This window comes from Acomys russatus, chromosome 19 (genome assembly GCF_903995435.1).
Source record: "Acomys russatus chromosome 19, mAcoRus1.1, whole genome shotgun sequence".
Classification (NCBI taxonomy): Eukaryota; Metazoa; Chordata; class Mammalia; order Rodentia; family Muridae; genus Acomys; species Acomys russatus.
Genome location: NC_067155.1, coordinates 60,605,218 through 60,631,308, shown reverse-complemented (window position 1 = coordinate 60,631,308; position 26,091 = coordinate 60,605,218). Strand labels below are relative to the sequence as shown.

Sequence of the window (26,091 nt, the reverse complement as noted above, 5' to 3'; positions counted from 1 at the left end):
GCAAAAAAGCTGGGGCACAAACGCCTGTCCAGGCAGTTCAGCCAGTGAGCAGGCCAGGTGCCTCCAGAGTCTTGGTGCCCAGGCCGCTTTATGTGCCAGCCTGGTGCCTCTAGCTCAGCAAGCTTGTCCTGAGATAGAAACTTCTCACTATAGCTGGGGACTCCCTAGTCTTTGCCCAGCTCAGCAAGAAAATTCTGCGGTTGCCCAAGGTTACTACTCCTAATGGCAGGAAGGGGATGGACCGATGGCTCCCTCTGGTGGCTGGCAGCAGATGATTTTTGCCTCTGGCTGCTGGGTCCTTTGCTCCCTGCCCTTTGCCTGGTGACCTGTTTTCTCTCTCCTGTGGGTTCAAACTTCTGGCCCCAGCTTGAGTTGAAATGGTGTCCGGCCTGGATCCAGCAGTTCAGTGGTAATGCTGAAGCACTCTGAGGCAGGATGGAGGTGGTGTGGCCTGTGTCTGATCTCTGTCCTAAAGAAAGGGCTGTTGGGGTGTGAGCTGAAGAAGTCTCCAACACCCCTTGTATACTTAGAGCTGGCAAAAGGCTGTAGCCATGGCTGAAACCCCGGGGAAATTCCTAGCAGGTAGACTGCTTCTTGGCTGTGTTTACTCAAGCCAGGGGAGGAGGTTGCTGTGCTTTGAGAACTCTGGCCTCCGTCCAGTTTGCAGCCTATGGAAGATGCTAGGGGTCTACAGCATCTTCTACCCAGAGCCTCAGAGTCTGTATTTCGGCTGTCTCCTGTATTCCTCTAGCAGCTTGTGGGGGGCCTTGAGGCACTGGAACACCCAAGTCTTATTCGATCCCCCAGGCTGGACTAAGGGTGGTGCTGAGAGAAGAGCAAACTGTGTCAGAGGGTGTACTTGTGTGGGTGCCTGCTGAAGTTCCTCTCTCCAGTATGCAAACATTTGGAGGAAATTGGGAAATTTCTCCTTGGCACACATGTGCCCAACACACACACACACACACACACACACACACACACACACACAGACAGCATTTTGAATGCTCCTTTCTTTTTCGTTTTTATTTTTGCATTTTCTGGAGACAATGTTTCTCTGTGTAGTCTTAGCTGTCTTGGATCTAGCTATGTAGACCTGGCTGGCCTTGATCTCAGAGATCCACCTGCCTCTGCCTCTTGAGTACTGGGATTAAAGGTGTACACCACCACACCAGGCTTTGATTTCTTCTTTCTTACTCTGTGACTCTGGTCCAGGCCCTCTTCACTGCTGAACCAGTTTACTCAGGAAAACCTGGGGAGGGCCTTTTCCTGATGTCACAAACTAACTAGGTCTGACTTTGCATCTGACCACGGATGAGCCCTTACAAATCTCACTGACTGCAGGGTAAGAACTATTCACAGCGAGGGCCAGAGAGATGGCTCCTCGGGTAACAGCATTTGCTAGGCAAGCCCGGACACAGTGGTGTGCATCTGAGTCCCAGTTCAGAAACTCACATAAGCATTGTAGCCCCCATCACAGATCACAGATTGGAAGCAGAGGATGTACTATTTTTTTTTTTTTTCCTTCTGTGTGTAACAGCTCTAGCTGCCCTGGAACTTGCTCTATAGACCAGGCTGGCCTCAAACTCACAGAGATCTGCCCACCTCTGCCTCCCAAGTGCTAGGATTAAAGGCGTGCGCCATCACCACTCAGCAGTGAGGATGAACTCTTGAATGTTGCCCTCTAACCTCCTTGCTCATGAACAAGTACACACAAATAAATAATAAGTAAACATAAATTTAAACTTTATTTTAGGTGTAGGGTGTTTTGCCTGCGTGTATGTAAGTGTACTAAGTGTGTGAAGTGCCCACAGAGTCTGAGGGAGGGTGTTGGATTCCCCTGGCACTAGAGTTACAAGTGGTTGTGAGCTGCCTCGTGGGTCCTGGGAACTGAACCCAGGTCCTCTGCAAGAGTAGCCAGTGTCTTTACTGTGGAGGCATCTCCCCAACACAGACTCCTGACTGGTTAGACCTGGTCTTAAGGACCTCTTTGGCCAGTAGTCTTGGAGTTCAGGCCCTGGCCCCTCCATCTGCTGTCCACATTATACACAGCGCCTCTGTAAACCCTGAATGGTTCTTTTTTCTTGTATGTAAGATTTATTTTTTGTTTCTGTTTTTCAAGACAGGGTTTCTCTATATAGTCCTGGCTGTCCCAGACTCGTTTTGTATACCAGCCTGGCTTTGAACTCATAGCGATCCACCTGCCTCTGTCTCCCGAGTGCTGGGATTAAAGGCATGTGCCACCTTGCCTGGCTATAAGATTTTATTATTATTATTATTATTATTATTATTATTATTATTATTATTTATTAGGCTTTTCGAGACAAGATTTCTCTGTGTAGCCTTGGCTGTCCTAGACTTGCTTTGTAGACTAGGCTGGCCTCGAACTCACAGCGGTCCGCCTGCCTCTGCCTCCCGAGTGCTGGGATTAAATGCGTGCGCCACCACACCCGGTTCAAGTCATCAGATTTAAGAGCAAGCATGCTAAGCCATCTTGCCAGCCCCACACCTCTCTTTTTCATAAGTTGAAAGAAAGGAAAGAAGGAAGAAAACAAATCACCAGGGAAGATGACTCAGTGGGCAAACTGCATGATGTGCAAACATGAGGGCCTGAGTTTAGCTCCTCAGCTCTCATGGAAAAGCCTGCTGTGGCAGTACACCCGTAACCTCTGTGCCATGGGGTGGACAGCGGTGGACCCCAGGGTCTTGGTGGTCAGTTTAGGAAACCCTATCTCAAAATACAAGGTGTTGAGGCCAGCCTGGTCTACATAGAGAGCACTAGGACAGCCTGATCTACATAGAGAGACCTTTTCTCTAATAACCACCACCATAGCAATTATGGGCTGCCGATGGCTCAGCGGGTAAAGAAGCCATAAGCCTGGTGATCTGAGTTTAACCCAGAACACTACAAAAGTAGAAAGAACCACCTCCACAGAGTTGTCTTCTGAGCTGTGCAGTGGTGGTGCACACTGTTAGTCCCAACACTCAGGAGGCAGAGGCAAGCAGATGTCTGAGTCCGAGGCCAGCCTGGTCTACAGAGTGAGTCTAGAACAGTCAGGGCTACACGGAGCTTGAAAAAAATGAAACCAGCTGGGCAGTGGTGGCGCATGCCTTTAATCCCAGCACTCGGGAGGCAGAGGCAGGCAGACCACTGTGAGTTCGAGGCCAGCCTGGTCTAGAAAAGTGAGTCCAGGACAGTCAAGGCTACACAGAGAAACCCTATCTCGAAAACAAAAACCAAAAAGAAAAAAAGAAAAAAAAAGAAAAGAAAGAAAAAAAATCAAAACAAAAACAACCCTGCTACATACATACATATAAAGAAACAAATCCTGCCAGGCAATTACTGGGAATTTGAGGTCAGCCTGGTTTACAAAGTGAGTCCAGGCCAGCCATGGCTACACAGAGAAACCCTTGTCTCAAAAAACCAAAACCAACACCAAAAACAAAACCACAAAAAAACAAAAGCAAAAAATTCCTAAAAACAAAAAAATGTACAAAACCAAAGTGGCATGTAATAAAAGAACATACCTGGCACTGACTTTGAACCTCTACACAGGTTTGAGCTGATGAGCGCACACACACTCGCACACATGAAAGAAAACAAATGAGAAAGGAAGCTGAGTGTGGTGGCTGAGACAGGAGAGTTTGAGGTCACCTGGTTTACATGACAACGCCCTGTCTCCACCCCAAGCATTAGGGTGCAGGTTAGTGGTAGCAGTACGGTTGACTGTGCACCAGGCTCTAGGTCCCTTCGCCAGCGCCATAAATAGAATAGAAAAACCAACTGAAATAAACCAGAGTCCAGCCCATAGAGCAATGCAGGCAGACCAGGATCATAGCATGAGTGCAGGGCACAGCAACTTGATGAGTGGGCAGTGGAATCCCTGGCTCTCTGTCCAGCGGGGTCAGGCTCTTGTCTTTCTTGGAGTGTTTGGACCTAAGGGAGCTGTGTTATCCCTTAGTCAGCTTCGGCATTGGGGGCCTCAGCTCAGCCCTCAGTGCTAGTGTTGCTGGGGAGGGTGGCATGTGCCACAGCGAAGCTCCAGGCTGCTGCTCTTATTTGCCCCACTAGGGCTGTGTTTGAGTCCTGCAGGGTTTCCCAACAGTCTCAGTGATGGGGGAGGAGGGGTTCCGCCTACTTTGGGTTGGGCTCAGAGGAAATGAACAGCAGGTGTGGCCCTAGAGACGCCTCTGGGATTGGCTCTGGACATGAGTTCCTTTTATGCCCTTACCTAGACACACATAGACTCCCTGTAGTTCCGGTTTGCTGGAGGCAGGAAGTCAGAACTCCTCCAGGGGACCTGGGAGGGGAGGGGACGCAAGAGCAAAGTTTTTCCAGCAGTAGGAGGCTGGGACCCAGGGTTGGGCCTTGGAACAGCTTCTCTCCCAGCTGTACAGCAGGAGCCAGGGGTAGGTGTGCCTACCTTGTGATGGGTAAGCAGGGCGCTGGGAGAAGGCAGGCCTCGCAGCCTCGGTAAGGTTCTTGCTTCCCTCTTCTCTGAGTAGGGGTGGGGCAGGGGACAGAGCTGCCTGCAAGGAGCAGACTGACAGCACTCAGAGCTTGAGCCCCTAGCTTGTAGGCACCTTAGCTTTGGCGCCATCTTGTCGCCCGGCAGTCACAGCAGCCTCCTGTAGCCTTGGGGAGTCTGAGGAGTCACATGACCCTGTTTTTTTCTGCCCTGTTACCTGGGACAGGTACCTTTAGCTTCCAATCCCACATACTGTCCTCAGCTCTAAAGAGAACAGTTCCAGCCCTTTAGGTCACCAGAAGGGTCCCCAGGGACCATGTGTTCAAATGCCTCACAGGATTGGTAGTCAGTGCTGCCACTGCTTCTGTGATTGTCACTCGCGAGGGCCAGGGAGGCTGGTCACTAGAAGCTGAGAGTGAACAAGTCAGTGAGCGGTGCAGGAAAGAGGGTGTGGCGCTTGGGGCTGGACTCTACCCTGCCACAGCCCTGTGGCGGGTCCAAGACAGGAGGTACTTCCTACTCCTGCCCCTCTAGCTGTACCCTTCCTGCCAGGGGCCTGGGCGCCTTGTCAGTCGGCTCCTGCATGCCAGGGTCATGGCAGCCTGCATCCGAGGGCCGATAGGGCCTCTGCTGCAATTCAAAGCAGAGTCTCAGGGCCCTGGAGCTTCTAGGGCTGGGCTGCCTGCCAGGCTCTGGCAGAGGCAGTCAGCAGAGCGGCAGCTCTCGCTTGTTGAGGGTGGCACTGCTGAGCTGGCTTCATGCCAGCCCCCAACCTCTCCGCATACCTTCAGCTGGGAGCCTAGGGAGGGGCTCAGAGCATGGAATTCCCTCCTACCAGGCCTGGAGGACAGGTGTGTCCCAGTGCCACCTGCTGGGCTCTTAGAAGTTTGGGGGAGGGTCTGGCTCTGTCTACCCAGCCCCTCCCCGTTCTTGGACAAGACTTGGGGCTCCTCCCCCCTGGTTGGCTCTTCCAGTCGCCCCGAGGGGCCGAGTTCCAGGCAGGCACGTCTCGCTTACACCAGCCACAGCACAGTCTTGTCAGGAATGCAGAGCCAGGCACCTGAGCCCTGAGGGAAGGGAGCCCAGAGAAAGCCTCCTGAGCACCTTTAGTCTGCGCTGGGGACAAGCCCGCAGATGTAGCCTGTTCTCTCCAGGTCACTTCTTCCTCGGATGTGGCATGTGCCCACCAGGCAGGACTTCTTCGGGTTCAGGGAGACAGGGTGCTGTCACCGGGGAGTTCCCTGTGGGGCCAGCTCTCACCGGTGGACACCTTCTCTCCGCAGACGCCCTGCTGGCAGACTTGGAATCTACCACCTCCCACATCTCCAAACGGCCGGTGTTCTTGTCAGAGGAGCCCCCCTACTCCTACCCAACTGGAAACCACACCTACCAGGAGATTGCAGTGCCACCTCCTGTCCCGCCACCCCCATCCAGTGAGGCCCTCAATGGCACGGTCCTCGACCCTTTAGACCAGTGGCAGCCGAGTGGCTCCAGATACACTCACCAGCAGGTAAGGTGGGGATCTGAGAAGCCCTCAGGGATGCAGGGGTAAAAGGAGCTGACCTGCCAAGTACGTGGCAAGCCATTGGAGAAATGGGGCTGGGGGGGATGGACTGGGGCCCTTCCCATCCACCACGTGAGGGCCAGTGACCAAGCACTAATCACCTGACAGGCCTGTGGAAATTCCCTGGTGAGACAGGCTGTGAGCAGGAGCTGCCAGGGTGGCCCCTGTTCCTACTTCTCCACCGCAACAGGCCTGAGCATTCTTCCTTCTGCAGCCTGCATCACCCGTGTGCAGCTCCAGTGCTAAAAGTTCCAGTGCCTGCAACCCCCAGGACGGCGTTGGCTCTCTCTGTGCCCGAGCAGGCGAGGAAGAGCACGTCTACAGGTACAGAGCCAGCACCCCACCAGCCCCTTCTGGGAAACTCCAGGGCCATTGGTGTAACTACAGAAGTCCCTGGGGCCCCTGCCAGGCCTGCGCCTGTCAGCAGGTCCTGTAGCGGTGCGGTGCGGTGTGCTGGGCTGTCACAGCATCACGTGTAGTTGAGGAGCTGAAACAAGGCTTCCTTCCTGCTCGCCCCGCACATTCCTTCCCTGACCTCCGCCTTCTTGCTGGGGAGACTTGTAACATTCCACTTTTTTGCTTGTTTGTTGTTGTTTGTTTTTTCAAGACAAGGTCTCTCTGTGTAGCTCTGGCTGTCCTGGAGTCACTTTGTAGACCAGGCTAGCCTTAAACTCATAGTGATCCGCCTGCCTCTGCCTCTCCAGTGCTGGGATTAAAGGCGTGCGCCGCCGCCACCACCTGGCTTCTGCTTTTTTTTTTTTTTTTTTTAATTACTTATTTTTATTTTATGTGCATTGATATTTTGCCTGATGTATGTCTGTGTGAGGGTCACAAATCTCGGAGTTACAGACAGTTGTGAGCTGCCATGTGGGTGCTGGGAATTGACCTCAGGTCCTCTGGAAGAGCAGCCAGTGCCTTTACACGCTGAGCCATCTCTCCAGCCCCGAACATTCCTACCTCTTGGGCTTTGTTTGAGAACCTGGGGCCTGCCACAGCCAATGCGAGGCAGAGAGGTCTCACTTCTCTCCTTTACTTCTTGAAGCTTCCCCAACAAGCAGAAGTCAGCGGAGCCTTCACCTACCGTGATGAGCTCCTCCCTGGGCAGCAACCTCTCTGAACTTGACCGTCTGTTGCTAGAACTGAACGCCGTGCAGTGTAATCCTCCAGGCTTTCCTGCAGGTACGACTGGGTGGCAAGGCTGCTTGTGGGCCTTTGGGTTCCTGGAGGACTGAGGGATGAGCAAGCATTTTGTCTCCTTCTTTCCAAGATGAGGCCAACTCAAGCCCCCCACTACCTGGAGCCTTGAGCCCCCTTTATGGCATCCCAGAGAATAACAGTCCCCTGGGGGGCAAAGCTGGGCCTCTGGTGAAGGAGAAACCAAAGAGAAATGGAGGCCGGGGCCTGGAGGATGTACGGCCCAGCGTGGAGAGCCTCTTGGATGAACTGGAGAGCTCTGTGCCCAGCCCTGTGTGAGTAGTCCCCGGGCCCTCCCTGCGTCACGGAGGCTCTTGAAGGTCTTGCCCAGACAGGCTCCAGGCTGTAGCACCCGTCACTTAGCCTAGAGTCACCTTTTCCCCTAAAGTGTCTGTTACTTGCCAGGCCCTGGGGATGCAGTGTGAGTCATGTGAGTCCCATTGCTACCACAGCAGCCACCCCACCACCAGTCAGAAAGTCAGGTGTTGTGCACAGGCTTGCTGACGTAGCACAGGGTTACTGCATCCAGCTCTGTGAGTTGGAATAAGCTAAGGCCAGTGTAGGCTACATAGTGAGTACCAGGACAATCTGGACTGTAAGACAGGCTAAGCAGACAAAGATAGTGGGCAAGAGACCACAGAGGTAAACAGTGTGAGACCGCGTAGTATGTAACATCTGGGGAGGCCTGGCGCATAGCTCTGCTGCTCGGAGGAAGCGCCTGGTAGTGTTAGGTCCTGTTTGTTTTGAGTTAGGGTCTGACTCGACAGCCAGGCTCACTATAACTCACTATGTAGTAATCCTCCGGCCTTAGCCTCCCCGCAAGTGCTGGGCTTACAGGTGTGAGCCACCACACCTGCCTGCCATAATTAGTGCTTACTGATGTCATCACATGTAATAACCTCACGGCTGTGTACAGTGTTGTAGGGGGCACATAGTGGTGCTCCGTGTGTTTAACAGGGGAGCTTGCCCGAGCCCTGGCAGGGTGCTGTTGGAGTCACCTCACCTCAGCACTGTCCCAGGGATAGGGGTCCCTAAGGTCCTGGGGTGCTGGTGGTCTTCCCTGGAGTCAAGAGGTCTGTCCACTGACACCATGCCTGCCCTGCAGCCCGGCCATCACTGTGAACCAGGGTGAGGTGAGCAGCCCGCAGCGAGTCACCTCCAGCCAGCAGCAGACACGAATCTCGGCCTCCTCTGCCACCAGGGAGCTGGACGAGCTCATGGCTTCACTGTCAGATTTTAAGGTGCCCTGCGGTCCCTCTGTCTTCTCTGCCCCCATTCATTTACCTTATCCCAGTGTGAGTAGCTGGACCATGCTGCCAGTGCCATGGGGGTGGGGTGCTAAACAGTATGTAATACTGAGACACACATGCACACATGCGCACACACACTCGCGCACGCGCGCACACGCGCACGCACATGCACACTATCCACTATAGCAATTTACTGGCTGCACACTATAGCAGCCAGTGGAGGCAGAGAACCCAGAGACACTTTTAGCTGGGACCTTCCTCCCTCTCCTGGTGTTCCCAGCCACCCAGGTCAAGGGGATCAGGAGGCTGGGACACAGGGACAAAGAGCCCTGTGTTGATAGCTGCTCTTGGTGGGGGAGGGTGTGTCCTGCTGGCCCCGTGGGATCAGGATCCCATGCCTGAGAAGTCACTTGCCCCAGAGCTCTGTCTCCCACGCTAACTGTCCTCAGAACAGCCGCTTTCTTTCTGCCCATTGCGGGGGGTGGGGGGGGGGTTGTATGCTTCTCTAGCCAGCTTCCTCCCACCGTCCACTCAGAGCCCTGTCTGTGGGAAACCGAACCTGCTGAGGCCCTGGCCGGCTGGCATGAGGGGTCCCACCTTCCCCTCCTGGGCTCTGCAGTGCTGCCAGCCCACAACCTTTTATTGAGAAGGCGTAGTGTCTTGATAGGGATGGATACTGACAGAACTCTCCAGCAGTTGCTGACTTCAGCTCCACGTGGGTGAGCCAGAGACTCTGGAGCACAGCTCAGGGAATATGAGAAGGGAGCCTGGTGGTCTGTCCATTCTTGGCCCATTAAGGTGCCTCCTGCTCCCTTTAGCTGGACTCATGTTTGGCGCTCACTGAGGTGGCGGGTGAAGTCTGTAAGCCTTGTTGCCATGGTACTGAGCAGTGGGAAGCAAGTCAGGATCGAACTGGCCCTGCTGGGGCCCATCCCCTAAGGCTGCGGTTGCTTCCCTAGACCTTGTAGCCAATGACATGAGGACAAGCCACACTGTTTCTTGCTGAGCCCCGGAGAAAGGACTTTTGGATACAGGAAGGCTGGAGTGGGAGGTATGGCAGGGTGGGTGGAGGATGGAGCTGGTGCCAGTGGCAGGTATCCCCTTGGTTTGCACCCAGAAGTGCCTGACCCTGGAGCTCTCTCCTGGCATGCAGCTCCTCGTAAATCCCCTCGGTGCTCACTCTGGGTAACTGTGAGCATGGCTTTCTGGCTGCTCTCTGATGCCTGGGTCTCCTAAGGTGCAAGGACAGGAAACTCAGACAGGCAATCCCGGGGTTAGAGTCTTTTTCCAAAACCCCTGTGCCTTAGTGCTGCAGCCAGTGTAGATGGTGGTTCCCAGACAGTAGGCCACACCCACCACCACCTCACCTCTCCATTTCTTCTCTTCTCTTTCCCTTTATCTTTCTCCTCCAGACTAGCTCTTCCACTGTGGTGCTGAGCTCCCAGGGGCTGCTGCCCAGCGCTGCTCCATTCCCGCCTCTCACCCTTCTTCATCCTTCTCCTCCTACTGAATCCTCCCCTGGGGACCACACCCCAGAGGCCCTGTACACAGAAGGAAATGGTCAGGTCCCTGTACCTTCTGTGGCTCCCAGATGGCTTGGTGTGGGCAGTCTTGAGGAGACACCTGCCACTCAAAACTCAAGGTGTTCTTCTGTGGTGGGTTCTCAGCCATCATTTGGCACCGAGAGCCAGGCTCAGGTTAGGGATGATGCGACGGACTCCGTGAGTGAGTTGGTTACGACTCCCCTCAGCCACACTCAACACCCTGCAGGGAGCGCAGGATCCCAGGGGCCGCTGGCCAGCCACGCCTGTTCAGAGGTGACTGTGGCTCCCATTGGGAGGTGCCCACAGGCCTTGACAACCTCCAGGCATGAGATTGCCCACCGAGTGCCTTACGGCATTCAGGAAGGGACTGAGCCAGCTGCCGTGGCTGTGGGGCGGCCATCTGTCCTCCCAGACACCAGGACTCTGACCAAGGGCTGTGGGCAGCGAGAGAGGGTACAGTCAGAACTAGGGGCCCTGGGAAGCAGTTGTCCTGCCCCAGGGGACCAGGAGCAGCTAGGTGGGAAGATTCCCCAGGAGAGAAGCCTGGAGGGACCAACACCGGTACTCAAGAACCCAGGGAACCCAGAAGGAGGTGTCACCGAAGCTGCTGTGGAAGCCAGGAGGGGACAGCCGGAGCTTTCTCATACTGTGGCCATGGGGACACCCAACGCCTCGGAGAGGATTTCCACCTCTGGCCAGGCAGGCACTGGCTTGTGCAGCCACTAGGCATGACTCTGGCAGGATTTGAGTGTGGGCCATTCCTCGCTAACTGCATGCAGCCCTTAGGAAAGTGCGGGGGACGGTCGCCCTGAGGATGTGTTTGGCTGTGATCCTGGGGCCAGTGCTGCTCCCTGGACCCTGCCGTCCAGTGGTGATGCTCCGTCTCCTGTTTGCTTAAGCTGTCCTAACTTTACAAGAGCTGTCTTGGCCTCTCGGTGTACAGAGTGGCTTAGAAGCATGGGTTCGGGAACCACATAGACCCACACACCGCTCTGACAACACAGCTACTGTGACCTTGGGGAGCCCCCCGGAGCCCCAGCGTTCTCTTCTTTAAAATGGGGATAAGAATAGCAAGTTCTCCAAGGTCACCCAGAGGGTTAGATGAGATGACTCCTGAGCAGTGGATAAAGCCCAGGACATGGTGTTTCTTCTCTCCGTCCTCCACTCTCGGCTGTCGCCCTGCCGTGGCCTCCTGAGTGTTTGCGTTATGCCTGGTTCTTACTTGTTTCCCCCAACACTGCAAATGAGTGTACATTTCAATATAGACTAGGAAAAACACTGGTTAAAAGATATGAAGAGAAGAGTAGCTTCTGTTTTTTTTCTATGTAAATTGTGAGGAGAGAAGTGAGGGAGGAAAGGAACATCAGATAATGACTGTGATGACTCCTGAGGTAAGCCAGGGCGACTCCGCTGTCCAGCTTTACGGACACGGAGGCTGGGGTTGCTGGAGGTATTTTGTCTAAGATTAGAGGCTGATTTATAAGTGAACGCTGGGTGACAGGACTCTCTCCAGCCTGTCTGCTTCCTGCTCCCACCTACCTCAGCTTGGCTCTTGGTGTGCTTTAACCTCCCCTGTGACACCCTAGTGAGAACTAAGCAGCGTTCTGTCTTGCCTGGAATGGGATGGTGACAGCTTTGCCCTCCACCCCCAGATCCGCTCTGTGATCAGGAGGAGCCGGGAGACAGGCCACGTACATCCCATGTCCCGGGAGCCCTCCCCTCGCCGCAGGCTGGACCCTGCCACCCTGAGCAGGAACCCATCCCAGGAGCGGCTCATTGCAGAGCTGCAGGGCCGGCTGGGCATCCAGCTGGAGGCAGAGCAGTTGGCAGGAGCCTCTGCCCAGGACTGGCTGACTGAAGGCGTTGTCATCACTGTGCAGCCACGTGGGAGGCAGGCTGGGGGGCAGCTGGTAGAGAAGGTAGCCGGCAAATGCTGGGCCAGGGCCTGAGTCGGGGTCTGGAGCCTCTCTCAGCCCTAGTGCCGGCTGAAAAGGGTTTTGGGGTGGTGCGGTGGTTTCTGCAGTCACGGCCTTATGACAAGGCTGGCCACATCACTCCTGCCTCCTGCTGGCTGCTGCAGAGTTCTTACCTTCCTGTCTCTTTCCCTTCTTCTTCCCAGGTGGTCTACCCTCCTGATTCCCCCATCCCCCTGAGAAGAACTGTCTCTGTTGTGGCTCCTCCTCCTCCTGCCCCTTTGCTCCAGCAGCACCCCGACACTTCGGCCAGCAGCTCTCCTCTGCAGCCCGGCCTGCCCACTCTCTCCTATCCAGGGCCCTTGGCTGGTGCCTCTGCTTCTTCTGGGGTCCAGAGTGCAGGGGGAAAGCCCCAGGAGGAGGGTGGACATGCCCCCCCTGCTCTCACTCCTGTACCCCACACCGTGAGGTCTGTGGGCTGCCAGACCAGCGAGGACTCACTCTTCAGCCCGCTGCAGGCAGGCCTCCCAGGGCTCCCAGCACCTTCCCCACCTGTGCCCTGTTTCATGCCTGAGCCACCTCCCAAATCATGCTCAGAGACGTGCGTCCACACTTACACAGAGGGCTCTGTCCTGTGCCCCTCTGTCCTGATAGTAACAGAGTCCTTCCTTCGAACCTGACCCTGGGCCCTCCTGAGTCCATTGTGAGATGAGGTACCACCTCAGGAACTCACTCCCACCCCACCCGGGCCTCTGTCAGCAGGAGGCCATTCCCACACTAGAGACTGTAAACACCTCAGCCTGCAGTTGTCAAGGCGGCAGTGTTTACCCTCCCCCATGCGTGCCTTTAAAAGGTGGCTCACCCCTTATCCTTCCGCCTCCTCTCCTCCCAGGCATCTCTCAGGTTCTAGATATAAACATTCTCTCTCTCTCTCTCTCTCTCTCTCTCTCTCTCTCTCTCTCTCTCTCTCTCTCTCTCTCTCCCTCTCCCCCCCCCCACACACCCCCCACAGTCTCTCTTTCATTTATTGCAATAGCCAGTAGGAAGAAATCCGCTAACCTTGTGTGAAATAATCCAGTGAGGAGGCCTCTTACGCTCAGCTTTTGAACAGTGTCCTCTCCCCCTTTCTCCCCCACCTAAGATGCACGGCCTGGAGCAGAGAGCGGATGGAGAGCGGCAGTGGGCAGCCGGCTGGCCCCCCAGCAGCAGGCAGAGCAGCCCCGACGGGCAGGACGAGGGAGGGGTCAGTGTCGGGCGTGGGGCTGCGTTCTTGCTCAGCATGTTTTCCCCAGGCTTGCTCATACAGCTGCCGCCACTCTCCCCAGCAGGCACTGTACCCTCTGCCTCAGTCAGCCTGTCTGTCAGGATGGAAAGCCTCATAGGTGTAGTGTTGTGAGTGGCCTGGCCCAGGCCCTGGAAATCTGACCAGCTCTCTCTGTGCCCACAGTTCATGGCTCAGGGGAAAACTGGGAGCAGCTCCCCGCCTGGAGGACTCTCAAAGCCTGGGAGCCAGCTTGACAGCATGCTGGGGAGTCTGCAGTCCGACCTGAACAAGTTGGGGGTGGCCACAGTTGCCAAAGGGGTCTGTGGAGCCTGCAAGAAGCCCATCGCTGGGCAGGTAGGAAGCCAGGGAGGAAGCCTGGGCTCTCTGCCCCTGACCTCCCCCGGGTGACTCTGTGTCTGTGTCTCAGGTTGTGACCGCCATGGGGAAGACATGGCACCCCGAGCACTTTGTCTGCACCCACTGCCAGGAAGAGATTGGATCTCGGAACTTCTTTGAGCGGGATGGACAGCCCTACTGTGAAAAGGATTACCACAGTCTTTTCTCCCCACGCTGTTACTACTGTAACGGGCCCATTCTGGATGTGAGCGCATGCGTGTTGGGGAGTGGGATAGACTGTCCTTATGGGCTCTGGGCCCTGTCAGCTCTTCTCATCTTCTGTAGTCCACAGTCCTCTGTTCAGAGAAGTGTCAACCCCAAAGCTTACACAGACAGGAAATAGTGGGGCTGAGGGTCTGACCTGCTGAGTCACAGCAGGCAGTGGTGCTATGAGGCAGCTCCCATCCTGGCACCCTGCTGCTGAGGCCCAGGGATCAGGAGGCTGAGTGCCAGCTACCTCACCTTCCACAGTCTGTGAAGTTAGAGAGACACCAGGAGGCTGCTCCTTCACTTGTAAACCGAGTCAGGATAAAACCCCGCGCTGCTGCAGCCTGAGCCCCCAGCCAGTCATGTCCTCCAGTGGCTCTGGACACTTAACTGTTTGAATAGGAGAGCTGCCGTGGGAGTCCTCCGCCATGCCCTGCCTGTGAGGAGGGGTGAGGTGGGATGCAGAACCTTGACCATGGTCCTTTTTTTTTTTTTTTTTTTTTTTTTTTTTTTTTTTTTTCCTCTTACAGAAAGTGGTGACAGCGCTTGACCGGACATGGCACCCGGAGCACTTCTTCTGTGCCCAGTGTGGAGCCTTCTTTGGTCCAGAAGGTACGGCCGGGCTGGAAGGCATGCCTGTCATGATCTGGGATGTCCCGGAGGGAGGCCGGGTGACCATGCTGATGGTCGAGTCAGGGTGGCCCCATGTCTAGAGGCCCTTAAATCTGTCCCTCAACCCCCGATCTTCAGGGTTCCATGAGAAGGATGGCAAAGCTTACTGTCGGAAAGACTATTTTGACATGTTTGCACCCAAGTGTGGTGGCTGTGCCCGTGCCATCCTGGAGAACTACATTTCGGCCCTCAGCACCCTCTGGCACCCCGAATGCTTTGTGTGCAGGGTAAGGTGCTTGTGCCGCAGCTGGAGGGGCTGGGAGCAGGCAATGTGAGGAGGGTCTCTCGGAGAGTGGGCAGGGGCGGAGCGTGTGTGCACTTCTTCAGGTCCCAAAGGTCCTAAACCAGGGTTGAGACAAGGAGCAAGGTAGAGGTGCTCCACACTAGAGTGTGGCGGCTCAGGACCAGGCCTACAGAGCATGTGCCTGAGAATCAAATGAGCCGATCCAATCCATAGAAGTGGACAGTGCTTTCAGGCTCCTCTGTGGGCTCAGGGAGCGCTGACTGCAGGGAGCACTGACTGCAGGCTGAGCCTTCCATACTGCGTGTGCACGCTAGTCTCCAAATGGAAATCCAGGATGCGGATTTAGGCTCACCCCCCTCCACCCCTGCCCCCTTAAATTGTTTTTGGCAACAACTTTCTGGCTTCCTGCTTAAATCCAGACCTCAGTCCTCTGGAAGTGGTGACCATGGCTAGGTCAGATCACTTACATACCTGTTCTTCCTTCGGGGGAGAAGTAAGCATTTAGCCTGGCTCAGAGGCTCTTTACAAGGGTGACAGTCCTTTGGGCACCACCCAGGACGGCTCCTGAGGCCCTCCTCTTCTGCCTGGCAGGAATGCTTCACGCCTTTTGTCAATGGCAGCTTCTTTGAGCACGACGGGCAGCCCTATTGTGAGGTTCACTACCACGAGCGGCGCGGCTCCCTGTGCTCCGGTTGCCAGAAGCCCATCACCGGCCGCTGCATCACGGCCATGGCCAAGAAGTTCCACCCCGAGCACTTCGTCTGTGCCTTTTGCCTCAAGCAGCTCAACAAGGGCACCTTCAAGGAGCAGAACGACAAGCCTTACTGCCAGAGCTGCTTCCTCAAGCTCTTCTGCTAGGCCGCTCCGGCCCGCGCCAGCCCGCTGCTCCTGTGACCCAGGGGTGACAATCCAACAGAAACTGGAACCTCGTCCTCAGCAGGTGTAGCACAGGCACCGTGGAGGTCCTGCCTGTGTCTCGCCCCTACCAGAGCTAAAGGGGCCTCCTTCCCCTCCTAGGGCCCTGCTGGGCTCTGTGCACCTCATCACCAGAGGTGGAACCTCTCACACTCACTCACCGTTCAGCAGTGGGGTCAGAGGGGAGGGCGGAGTGGCTCAGCTCGGGCTCTTTTTATCCTTCCTCCAACTGAATTACGCTAGTGTGTTGGGGACCCTGGGCCCCCTCTAGACAATGCCAGCATAAACTCAGCCACAGGCCGCCAGAGGCACTTGGGTTCCACCAGGTATCTGGGCGATTGCCCCAGTTATACCTGCCCCGGGTCTCCGAGAAAGGCTCCTCCAGCAATACTGTTTTATATGGACACAGTCTCCATCTCTGGGGGCCGGCGTGGGGTGCGGAGGGTCACCCGTGCCTCAACACTGTACTGATTTTGATAGGTTTCTAAAGCAAGGTTCAACTTTGTATTGCTCAAGTTGCTTTTACTTCTCTCTACAAGATAATTTTGAAGAGATTTAAAGAACACCCCTTTTGTATTCTTGTCTTTGTCCACTGCCCATAGTCCTGCCAGTGGCCTTGGTTTTGGCATGGACTTTGTTTTGTACTGAGGGCTTGGGATGGAAACAATTTTTGTATCGTATTTTATTTCTTAGCACAAGTGAATTGGGAGCAGCTCTGGCCCCTTCTGTAACCTCACAGTTCCCCAGGACTGTTTTTAAACTGCTGTATTTTCAAGCCCCTCCCTACTGCCCAGGCCAACAGGCTCTTCATTAAGAACTTGTCTGAGGGTGTTCGGCCCTTTTGGACCTGGGATTTTGAACCTCGTGTGTCTTGTTCCCAAGGGAAGCAGTTGGGAAAGGACACATTTGGGGTCTGCGTCCTAAGTAAGCCAACAGGAGCCAGCCCCTTCTCCCCATGAGCCTCTCAGCAGCAGGAGAACCCACCGGCCACTTCTCAGTTGCCTCATTGCTTCTCTGGGGCTTTCTCTGCCTTCTCAGGAAAGCTGGTGTCTGACTTTGACCAGGAAGACCATAAAGGGTCTCTGGTCTCCGTTCTACTGGGCGCATCTCTTCCTCAGACTTCCTGGCAACTGTGGCAAAGGTTGCTTCCTTTCACAGGTGGGAGTCATGCTTGGGGAGGGAGGAGTCTGGGAAGAATGCCCCAGGTTGGTCCAAGGGAGCCTGGTAGGCTCTGGGGGAAGAGGGACAAGATCCTGTTAGCAATGGAAGCCGCACAGCTCCTACTCCAAAGGATGAAACAGGAGCAGCCAGCTTGGAAAAGGCTGGGAAAAAGGTGCCTGGACCCAGAGGCAGGGGACCCTGACATTACACAGCTTCCTAGTAAAGGCCTAGTGTGATGGGTCCCCAAAAAGCTCCTTAGTGAGGGCTGGGCTAGTAGCAGCCCAGGTGTAGGAAGGTCAGCTTGGGCGCTCCAGAGGTCTGACATCGGCACTTCCACCCACAGGCCTTACTGCTCTGTTTACAGTGGCCTGCTCCAGGCCCCTCTCCAAAAGGAGACTAGGGTGTCTGGAGGGCCATTCTCTCAGTCAATGGATATGTGATCATTTGATTTTTTTTTTCTCCTGTAAACTTCTAACCTGGCTTTTCCATTTCAATTCCTGTGATTCATGCCAATAAAGTTTGCCATTATTTTCACCCGTGCTGGTGTCACTTCTTAGAAGTTTCATCTGGTCACTACATCATACAGAGAAAGCAAGTCACTGATGTTCCATTCCTGAAGGCCCCAGAGCCAGAGAATGGGATCCCGGGAGCGGGCCAGGGGTCCTGCTGCTGCATCCATGGGAGCGGGCCTGTGGCCATGCGTCCTGCTGTGTCCAGCATAAGCTTTACTTGCCTAGCCAAGGGCCCACCGGTCAGATCCTCCTGTAAGGCTGCCCTGCGGGGTCACCGAGTGTCTCTGTGTGGGCCTGTGGGTGGCCTTCCACTCACTGACCCTGGAGAAAGGAGACTGGAAATCACCAGGTCCCAGAGAACACCTCAGTCTGGTCACTTCCCTGTGGAATGCCACACACTTCCTGCTGCCAGTCAGCCTCTGCTGGCCCCTTGTGGCCATGCACAGATATGCATGCTTTGTCCCATCAGATCCCCGCACAGGCTGTGGCTTCACCGTCTCCCTGTCCTTTAGAGTAGGTTTCCAGGCAGCATGGTAAGTGCTGGTCTGGATGTTAACTCTCACTGTGGCCTTTGATACCCACTGAGATAATGACTTGGTTTCTTTCTCCAAGCCTCGCTTTTCATCCTTACAGAAATGAGTTTGACTGGGGCTTTCTCAGTAATGCTTTGTGGATACTTTTCCCATGCCACTGGATAGAGATTTGCATCTTTTTGTTTGTTTTTGTATTTCAAGACAGGGTTTCTCTGTGTAGCCTTGGCTGTCCTAGACTCACTTTGTAGAACAGGCTGGCCTTGAACTCAAATTGATCTGCCTGCCTCCGCCTCCCGAGTGCTGGGATTACAGGCCTGTGCCACCATGCCCAGCAGATTTACATAATTTTTAATGGCTTCATGGTCTGGCGTTAGATTGGTATACCACAATTAGAGATGGTATCGACATTGTCAGGGCCAGGTGTCTTTGTAAATGTACCATAATCGTGTGTGACTTCGAAAAGTGTGTTTAGAGAAAGACAGTTATAGAGTTTGGATTTGACTGTGTAGCCAGGGAGGCCCATGGGCTTTGAGGTCCTTTCTAGATCCTACTTCTGAAATCCTCGGATGATTTAACATCTCAGGGAGTTTTCTCATGGATAAAGCATTGCACCCAGGGGCCTGGAGAGTGGTTAAGAGCACTGACTGCCCTTCCAGAGGTCCTGAGTTCAACTCCCAGCAACCACATGGTGGCTCACAACCATCTATTATATGATCTAATGCACACTGTATACATAATAAATAAAACTTTTTTTTTTTTTAAAGTATTGCACCTCAGGACTGAGGGTGACAGTGTCGTCAGGAACATACATAAGTGCTCAACACAGGGCTGAGTGTGCGGAAGCTGTTGCCAACAACCTCACCAGCCATCGGCTCCAGCAGTTCTGGGCTGATCTTCAAAGGCACCAGGAAGCACTAAAACAATAGACTGCTTGCCTAGCATGGACAAGGCCCTAGGTTCAATATCTTCCCCTCCCCCCCACGTGTATATGTATATATATGTATTTATTTATTCATGGGTCTGGAGAGATGGCTCAGCAGTTAGGAACAAGTACTGCTCTTCCAAAGGCCCTGAGTTCAGTTCCCAGTCAATGTTTGACAGCTTCCAAATGCAGGTAACTAGCTATAGGGGTCCTGACATTGTCTTCTGACCTCCTGGGACAGCCTCACACATGTGGCATATGTTTGCTTAGACTCACACACAAACATAAATATACATAAAACCTTTAAAAAATGTGCATTTCTGGGTCCTGGTCCAGTAGACTCTCCCTGGCCAGGGGCTGGGAGTGCATGTGCTTTTGAAGCTCCTGGGCTTTGTACTCGGGTTTGGGAATTGCAGTGTGGAAAGATGGTGTCATGCCTACGAAAGCGGCAGCAGACTGGCTGGACTGGATATCAGAACCCTGAGCCCCGCCCTTGCTAGCCTCTAGGGGAAGAGAACATTTTGAGAGAGAGAATTGGGGCTCATGAGTTGTACTGAATGTTTGTTGGTCACATGTGGTCTAGACGCACTCGCTAGAGATTCTGACTTGCTCAGTGGAGACAGGAAGCAAGACCCTATTAGTCTTAGGATCATTCATTTAAAATATGTCAGAGCACTTGGCAGACAGAGGCAGGTGGATCTCTGTGAGTTCGAGGCCAGCGTGGTCTGCTTACTGTGATGGGGTACGTGGTTACTGGGGAGCTTGAGGCAGGAGAGCAAGGCCAGGTCAGGCTACAGAGTGAGAGTGTCTAAAAACAAAGCAAACCAATTACCCAAAGAAGTGTTGAATCAACATATACAATATAAGAAGCTAATGTATATTGATTTTCTCTTATATCTCAGAGAGGGAAGGCAGATGGTCAACAAAGTGGAAGTACTTCCTAAGACAGCACAGGAAGTTGTAGGACAAAGTTATGGGTCTGGGTCATCTGGGTGCATACACTACGTTCACCCACTCAACAAATGCATGCCTCCTGTCTGGCAGGCACAGAGCAAAACTCTCCGCCTTTATGGGGCTCACATTCCTGCAGGGAGAGGCTGGCAAACAGCCTGATAAATTATATAGTGCGTTAGATGCTCCAAGTGCTGAGGGAGGAGGCAGGAGAGAGAGAGGTTTGACTATGCTCCCTCCCTTAAAATTCAAAATCAACAGTCAGGTAGATTGGCATTTGCAGCAAGACTTGGAGGAGGTGAGGTTCTCTGGCCAGTACTGGCCAGCACCATTCCAGGAAGATGAAAAAGCTGGGCAAATGTGTGCCCTTAAAATAAGAGCGTACTCTGGAAAAACAGCAAAGAGATCAGGCTGGAGACAAACACTTCAGTAGGCAAGCAAGAAACGAGGTTGCAGGGTGGAAGCAGCCGTGAAGGACGTTGTAAATAGTCTGTTTTAGGACTTTACTCAGAGAAAACAGGAACCTTTGATGAGTTTTGTGCAGATGAGGATGTAGATTTTGATTTTGTAGCCCTGGCTGTCCTGGACTCGGTTTGTAGACCAGGCTGGCCTCGAACTCACAGCAATACGCTTGCCTCTGCCTCCCGAGTGCTGGGATTAAAGGCGTGTGCCACCACGCCCGAGGATTTAGGTTTTGAAAAGAAGAACAAACTATGGTTTCTCAGCAGTTGGATTTATTGTGTAGTTTGCTGAACTGGCTCGGTGACGCTGCGAGGCGGCTCCGGCCCAGCAGAGGGCAGCGGGCCCTGGAGAGCTTCTCGAATGCAACAGGGTGCAGTCTTTTCTCACACTACTTGCGGGAGTGGCAGCGGTACCACCCAATGGCTGTCTACGTTAATAGAGTGAGGCGGGACGGTTGATGGCGCCAGCCAATAGGTGTGGGCGTCGCCCTCCGGCTGCGCGGCCTCCCTATAAAAGGCTCGCGCGGGCGTGCGGCCCTTCTCTCTCCAGGCGTCCTCATTAGAGGTTAGGGTCTCGCTCGTGTCTGTGGGGGGGGGGGGGGGGGGGGGGGCGGGAGCATGGGCGACTCGGGTCGGGAGCGGCGGGCGCGGGTGGCTCGGAGGTGGCACGGCACCAGGCCGCCCCGCCCGCGGCCTCTGCTGCGCTGTTGGCGGCAGCCTCGGGCTCGCGCGTGGCCGGCTTGGCCTGGGCCTCAGGCCGGGGACTGGTGTCGGCATGACCGGGCTCACGCCGCCCTTTTCTCCCCAGTGACATCGTCTTTAAACCCTGCGTGGCAATCCCTGACGCACCGCCGTGATGCCCAGGGAAGACAGGGCGACCTGGAAGTCCAACTACTTCCTTAAGATCATCGTAAGTGCGGAGCGGGTGGTGGACAAGCCGCTTCCGTGCCAGGCTCTTACTGGGGCGGTCCCTTGCTGGGCGCGGGCTCAGAAGTAGGCAAGCTGCAGAAATCCCGTAATATTAGGCTCGAGGGCTAGCTCGCCGAATGGCGGCTCATCCTGTAGTAGCCTTGGCGTCTGTGCAAAGGGCTGAGATGAGGAATTCACTGTAAGGAGGCACGTTGGCACCTGGTCAAGCTGGCTTCCAGTGACAAAGTCTTTTGTTGTTGTTTTGGTTTGGATTTTTTTTTTTTTCGAGATGGTGTCTCTGTAACTTTGCCTACAGTGATCCACCTGCCTCTTGTCTCCCGAGTGCTGGGATTAAAGGCGTGCGCCACCACGCCCGGCTACAGTGACTTGAGTCTTTAAGGCCGTTTCCAATCAGGTCGCTAGGGTGTATAGGCATTAGCCTATGTTTTAACTTATTTGCTGTAATGATTTTTAGACCCAGCGATCTTTGGGTACAGTAGTAAATATTTCACACTTAATTCCAAACCAGCTCTGTAGTATTTTTCTGTGCCTTGAGTCTGTTTAGTTTCATTTTAGTCAGCCAGGTATTTCATAGTATTAAAAATATAATACTTAAAAGTTTTATTTTTTTGGTTTTTTGAAATAAGGTTTCTCTGTAACAGCTCTGGCTGTCCTGGAACTCAGTAGACGGCCTCGAACTCACAGAAAACTTAAATTTTCTTTAAAGCAGGGCTTCCCCATTTAGATCAGGTTGTCCTGGAGTTAGCAATTAAGCCTCACCTACCATTACATGTTAGTGCCACCACACCCAGATGAGTTAATTTTTGGCTGTGACAAGAACTTAGTACCACTCACAGCCAGCAGATAAGTTGGGATCAAATATGACATGTTAAGCTCAGGTGCCTGCCTTCCTGTGAGAAGTGTCACAGCTTAGTGTTGTAAGCATTAAAGAAAAGGCCTGGGAAAAAGCTGGGCGAGGTGGTGCATGCCTTTAATCCCAGCACTTGGGAGGCAGAGGCAGGTGGATCACTGTGAGTTCGAGTCCAGCCTGGTCTACAAAGGGAGTCCAGGCCAGCCAAGGATACACAGAGAAACCTTGTCTCGAAAAACCAAAAAGAAAAGAAAAGGCCTGGGGAACCAGTGGTTGTAGGGTTTGGTTTCTGTTGTTGTTTTTTGTTCTCAACTTGATTTCTTTCTGATTGGCTTTGTAGCAACTTTTGGATGATTACCCAAAATGTTTCATTGTGGGAGCAGACAATGTGGGCTCCAAACAGATGCAGCAGATCCGCATGTCCCTTCGAGGGAAGGCTGTGGTGCTGATGGGCAAGAACACCATGATGCGCAAGGCCATCAGGGGCCACCTGGAAAACAACCCCGCTCTGGAGAAGCTGCTGCCTCACATCCGGGGGAACGTGGGCTTTGTGTTCACCAAGGAGGACCTCACTGAGATTAGGGACATGCTGCTGGCCAATAAGGTGCCTGCGGCTGCCCGTGCTGGCGCCATCGCCCCCTGTGAGGTCACTGTGCCAGCCCAGAACACGGGTCTGGGGCCTGAGAAGACCTCGTTCTTCCAGGCTTTGGGCATCACCACTAAAATCTCCAGAGGCACCATTGAAATTCTGGTGAGTAGACCTGGGTGGATGTTGGTGAGGCTGTGGGGCTACTACATGTCCAAATGGTAACTAACTGCTGTTCTCTTCCTCAGAGTGATGTGCAGCTGATAAAAACTGGAGACAAAGTAGGAGCCAGCGAGGCCACACTGCTGAACATGCTCAACATCTCGCCCTTCTCCTTTGGGCTGATCATCCAGCAGGTGTTTGACAATGGCAGCATTTATAACCCGGAAGTGCTTGACATCACTGAGCAGACTCTGCACTCTCGTTTCCTAGAGGTATGCAGCATGCGCCAGGATCCTCAATTTATCCACTGGAAGTCTTGGGGACTGGGCTCAGTGAATTGGGTGTGCTGGGATGTAAAGGCTACTGTGGCCTGTAATAAACACCGGGCATGTGGCACACATCCTTAATCCCAGCAGTGTCTTGTGAGTTTGAGGCCGTCCTGGTCTACATGGTGAGTTCCAGACAACCACATCCACAGAAGAGAGAGAGACACTGTCTTAAACAAACCATAAAAATACTGGAACAGATCTTTAAAAAGTTTCTGTGGTGGCATGGAGGCTAAATGTAGTGGGAGTCTGGAGTGAATTTAGTGAGTGAGCTCAACACTGCCGGATACCTTTGCTTTTAAGGACTGGATTTGAGTAAACAGTGTATTAGAATTAGGCATTTTAATTTTCCCATTCACTTTCTTGAGTTTTATATATTTCTGTTGCTTCCCTTCCTGCTCCTCCCATGCCTGTTCCCCAGTCATGCTGAGCATGTCTGAGAAGATTTGCACTGTAACAGCCTTTATAGGTCTGCAAGAGGATATGTTTAGATTAATGCAGTGGTACCGATACCATTTTATGTGTACAAGGCTTGGATCTAAATTCTGGTACCTGCTGTGGGTTAACTTGGACTGCAAGTAGCGCTACTTAAAAAGTTTCATCAGTGGCGAATCACATCTGGAAATAGTTAATCAGTAACCATGTTAATGGCTTAGATTTTCAAAACAAGTTATATGATATACCCAGGGTAAACACAGGCTGATGGGCCTTGGCCCTGCCAGGAGCATTTGATGTGAGGGCTTTGAGACTGAGGGTGTAAGCTAAAATGTCATTTCTTGTCTATTTCCATGTAGGGTGTCCGAAATGTTGCCAGTGTCTGTCTGCAGATTGGTTACCCAACTGTTGCCTCGGTGCCACACTCTATCATCAATGGGTACAAGAGGGTCCTGGCCTTGTCTGTGGAGACTGACTACACCTTCCCTCTTGCTGAGAAGGTAAAGATGTCCTTTCAAGACCACAGTGGCCTGCTAGCAGAGTAACAGATGGTGCTCTGATGAGTTAGTGCATTCATATGCCATTATTTCACACAGTAGGTATTTTGTGAGACAAGACAAAGATTCATGTGGCCAAAGCTGGTCTTAAACTGTAATTGGGTAACCTTTAATCCAGGGGCTTAAATTACAAGTATATACACCACCAGGTTTGTTAGCAGTGCTAGGCCCCTCCTAGGTGAGCACTACCACAGAGGCATTAATACATGCCCAGTACACTAAGCCCACAAGGATGTGTGTTCTCACATTAAAAGATGGTTGGGCCCACGTGTCCCACCAAATAGGTACACGTGTGGGTAACTTCCACACAGGAAAGCTGTACTACCTGACATTCCTTGTGAGAGGGGGAGCTGCCAAGCAGGAAAGGTGTGGGTGGGAGAATAATGGATGACCGCGTGAATATCTTTCTCTCCTTCAAGGTCAAGGCCTTTTTGGCGGATCCATCTGCATTTGTGGTCGCTGCCCCTGTGGCTGCAGCCACCCCAGCTGCTCCTGCTGCTGCAGCCCCAGCCAAGGCTGAAGTCAAGGAAGAGTCTGAGGAATCAGATGGGGATCTGGGATTTGGTCTCTTTGACTGATCACCTCTCAAAGCAACCAATTCAGCCAGCTTAATTTGAGAAACACGGGAATAAAGGCATACTTCTCTTATGTCTGTCTGGATTTATTTTGTACAATTAAAGAAAACAAAACCTTAGGATCTAGGGAGAAACTTTGCTGGCATCATCTTGTTTCTAAATGAAGCTACTTGTCTATTTTGTAGCCATGGCTGCTCTAGGACAAAGATTTTTGTACCTCCTGGGTACTGGGATTAAAAGTGTGTGCCACCAAGTGGCATTTATTAGAGTAGTTCACTTTATCCTTGGGAGATCCAATTGAGACCTCTAGAACCAATGGATGGTATTGGCCCATCCCTCCACAGGCAGGTGGATCTCTGAGTTCAATACTAACCTGGTCTAAAGAGTTGAGTTCCAGGACAGCCCAAGCTACACAGAAACCCTATCTGTAAAACAAAAACCAGTGTTTGCTCAACCTTATATTGCTGTGTTTCAGCTCAGTATCTTGGGCAAGCCCAAGTGCTTAAGGCCTGAGATCATGGTACTGTGCGTGTACCTCGGGTCCAGCACCTCTGCACACCACCACACCAGCCTGACGTGTGAGCTGTGTAGAATGTGCTATGTTAAAAACTATAGCGCTCCCAAAATAAGTTGAAGCTCATGTGCATCCACAAGTAACTAGAAGTTGTGGACAGAAGAAAAGGCTAGAATTCTGTGCTAGCCTCTACCTCAGCTTGATAGAATTCTGTGCTAGCCCTCTACCTCAGCTTGATGTTAGTTCAAGCAGTCATTCAGTGTCAAGTCTGAAAAATGAAAAAGCACAGGCCTAACTGGCTGGAGCCCGGGTGTGGTGCAGGCCTTCATTCCAGCACTACACAGAGTAACCCTGTCTGAAGAAACACAGTGGCTGGAAACGTAAGTAGGCAAGGACCATATGAAAAGCCAATACTCTTAGTATTATGACCCTTTGTGGTTCACTCACAGATGACTGGTTAACATGTAACATGTAGCATGGAGACTACATTTTTAAAAAGATTTATTTATACAGTACTCTACTGCATGTGAGCCAGCAGGCCAGAAGAGGGCACCAGATCTCATAGATGGTTGTGAGCCACCATGTGGTTGCTGGGAATTGAACTCAGGACCTTTGGAAGAACAGTCAGTGCTCTTAACCTCTGAGCCACCTCTCCAGCCCCCCCAGCCCACCACACCACATTCTTTTTAAAGATATTATGTATACAGTGTTATGCCTGCATGTACACCTGCAGGCCAGAAGAGGGCGTCAGATCACATAGAAGGTTGTGAGCCACCGTGTGGGAATTGAACTCACGATCTCTGCAAGAACAGTTCTAACCTCTGAGCCACCTCTCTAGCGCTCCCCCCTTTTGTTTGCTTGGTTTTTTGTTTTTCGAGACAGGGTTTCTCTGTGTAGCCTTGGCTGTCCTGGACTCACTTTGTAGACCAGGCTGGCCTTGAACTCATAGAGATCCTCCTGCCTCTGCCTCCCGAGTGCTGGGATTAA

The 26,091-nt window shown here is 53.1% G+C and overlaps 2 protein-coding genes across 5 annotated transcripts in view; both read left to right on the top strand.

Moving 5' to 3' along the window:
• Window positions 1–17,338, top strand: part of Pxn (paxillin) — a 49,146-nt gene extending 31,808 nt beyond the window's left edge. Inside the window, exons 1-15 of one of the 4 annotated variants that reach the window (XM_051161642.1) lie at window positions 4,247–4,407; window positions 5,750–5,976; window positions 6,245–6,354; window positions 7,073–7,209; window positions 7,298–7,499; window positions 8,330–8,465; window positions 9,887–10,717; window positions 11,671–11,937; window positions 12,138–12,449; window positions 13,073–13,174; window positions 13,379–13,549; window positions 13,623–13,796; window positions 14,329–14,410; window positions 14,549–14,697; window positions 15,306–17,338. In XM_051161642.1, the coding sequence (XP_051017599.1) occupies window positions 7,116–7,209; window positions 7,298–7,499; window positions 8,330–8,465; window positions 9,887–10,717; window positions 11,671–11,937; window positions 12,138–12,449; window positions 13,073–13,174; window positions 13,379–13,549; window positions 13,623–13,796; window positions 14,329–14,410; window positions 14,549–14,697; window positions 15,306–15,572 (2,787 nt within the window). In that variant the 5' untranslated portion in view covers window positions 4,247–4,407; window positions 5,750–5,976; window positions 6,245–6,354; window positions 7,073–7,115 and the 3' untranslated portion in view covers window positions 15,573–17,338. Of the gene's footprint in view, window positions 1–4,246; window positions 4,408–5,749; window positions 5,977–6,244; window positions 6,355–7,072; window positions 7,210–7,297; window positions 7,500–8,329; window positions 8,466–9,886; window positions 10,718–11,670; window positions 11,938–12,137; window positions 12,450–13,072; window positions 13,175–13,378; window positions 13,550–13,622; window positions 13,797–14,328; window positions 14,411–14,548; window positions 14,698–15,305 lie in introns of those variants that run through there. The other 3 variants (XM_051161643.1, XM_051161644.1, XM_051161645.1) reach the window with 3 other exon arrangements.
• A 3,638-nt stretch (window positions 17,339–20,976) lies between these two features.
• Rplp0 (ribosomal protein lateral stalk subunit P0) lies at window positions 20,977–24,661 on the top strand. Its single transcript, XM_051161649.1, has 5 exons — window positions 20,977–21,079; window positions 22,290–22,700; window positions 22,784–22,969; window positions 23,818–23,958; window positions 24,435–24,661. The coding sequence occupies exons 1-5, from the start codon at window positions 21,026–21,028 to the stop codon at window positions 24,591–24,593; spliced, it is 951 nt and encodes a 316-aa protein (XP_051017606.1). The 5' UTR covers window positions 20,977–21,025; the 3' UTR covers window positions 24,594–24,661.
• Window positions 24,662–26,091: the final 1,430 nt, after the last annotated feature.

Excerpts from the sequence above, each read along its gene's own strand:
- Rplp0 (XM_051161649.1), top strand. The coding sequence starts at position 21,026 with ATGCCCAGGGAAGACAGGGCGACCTGGAAGTCCAACTACTTCCTTAAG. Across the intron at positions 21,080-22,289 it reads ACTACTTCCTTAAGATCATC|CAACTTTTGGATGATTACCC; the intron begins GTAAGTGCGGAG and ends TTGGCTTTGTAG. Across the intron at positions 23,959-24,434 it reads CCTTCCCTCTTGCTGAGAAG|GTCAAGGCCTTTTTGGCGGA; the intron begins GTAAAGATGTCC and ends CTCTCCTTCAAG.